At 39.3% G+C, this 1467-nt stretch overlaps 1 protein-coding gene across 1 annotated transcript in view; it reads right to left on the minus strand.

The window, feature by feature from the left end:
* The window catches only part of PLEKHG7 (pleckstrin homology and RhoGEF domain containing G7), a 31991-nt gene that overhangs the window by 26602 nt on the left and 3922 nt on the right, over window positions 1-1467 (minus strand). Inside the window, 1 exon segment of the mRNA XM_029955445.1 lies at window positions 1360-1379. Within this exon segment, the coding sequence (XP_029811305.1) occupies window positions 1360-1379 (20 nt within the window).

Below are 1467 nucleotides of genomic sequence, written 5' to 3' on the forward strand. Positions count from 1 at the left end.
TTCTTCTTCAATATTACTTTGGCTATTCAGGGTCTTATGTGGTTCCATACAAATTTGAGGATAGTTTGTTCTAGCTTTGAGAAGAATACTGGTGCAATTTTGATGGGGATTGCATTGAATGTGTAGATTGCTTTGGGTAGTAATGACATTTTCACAGTGTTTATTCCCATCCATGAGCATGGAATGTTTTTCCATTTCTTGGTGTCTTCTTCAATCTCTTTCATAAGTTTTCTATAGTTTTCATCATATAGGTCTTTTACATCCTTGGTTAGGTTTACTCTTAGGTATTTTATGGTTTTTTGTGCAATTGTGAATGGGATCACTTTCTTGATTTCTCTTTCCGCTGCTTCATTATTGGTGTATAGGAATGCAACCAATTTCTGTACATTGATTTTGTACCCTGCAACTTTACTGAATTCATTGATCAGTTCTAGAAGGCTTCTGGTGGAGTCAATCAGGTTTTCCATGTAGAGTATCATGTCATCTGGGAAAAGTGAAAGTTTGACTTCTTCTTTGCCAATTCTGATGTCTTTTATTTCCTTTTGTTGTCTAATTGCTGATGCTAGGACTTCCAGCACTATGTTAAACAACAGTGATGAGAGTGGACACCCCTGTCGTGTTCCTGATCTCAGGGGGAAGCTCTCAGTTTTTCCCCATTGAGGATGATATTAGCTGTGGGTTTTTCATAAACTGCTTTTATAATGTTTAGGTAAGTCCCTTCTATTCCGACTTTCTCAAGGGTTTTTATTAAGAAAGGGTGATATATTTTGTCAAATGATTTTTCTGCATCTATCGACAGGATCATATGATTTTTATCTTTTCTTTTGTTGATGTGATGTATCACATTGATGAATTTGTGAATATTAAACTAAAATTTATTTATTTTTGAGAGACAGAGAGAGACAGGGCATGAGCAGCCGAGGGTCAGACAGAGAGCGAGACACAGAATCTGAAGCAGGCTCCAGGCTCTGAGCTGTTAGCATAGAGCCCAATGTGGGACTCGAACCCACGATCCACAAGATCATGACCTGTGCCAAAGTCAGACACTTACCTGACTGAGCCACCCAGGGGCTCCAGGAATAAACGATTGATAAGCTTCAAATATCACTCTTACAAATGTTTTCCATTTCAAATTTATCTCCTGGAAAAATCAAAGACGTTTTCATCTCCACTCTCCACTACATATTTTCTGAGAAGTTTTTCTTTTTTTTTTTTAATTTCTTTTTTTTCCATAATATTTTATTGTCAAATTGTTTTCCATACAACAACCAGTGCTCTTCCCCTCAAGTGCCCTCCACCATCACCACCACCTGTCTTCCCCCCTCCCCCCTCCCCCCCAACCCTCAGTTCATTCTCAGCTTTCAATAGTCTCTCAAGTTCTGCATCCCTCTCTCTCCCCAACTCTCTCTCCCTCCTCCGTTCCCCCTGGTTCTCCATTAGGTCTCTCTTGTTTTCCTGCTAGACCTA

This window comes from Suricata suricatta, chromosome 10 (genome assembly GCF_006229205.1).
Source record: "Suricata suricatta isolate VVHF042 chromosome 10, meerkat_22Aug2017_6uvM2_HiC, whole genome shotgun sequence".
Lineage (NCBI taxonomy): Eukaryota > Metazoa > Chordata > Mammalia > Carnivora > Herpestidae > Suricata > Suricata suricatta.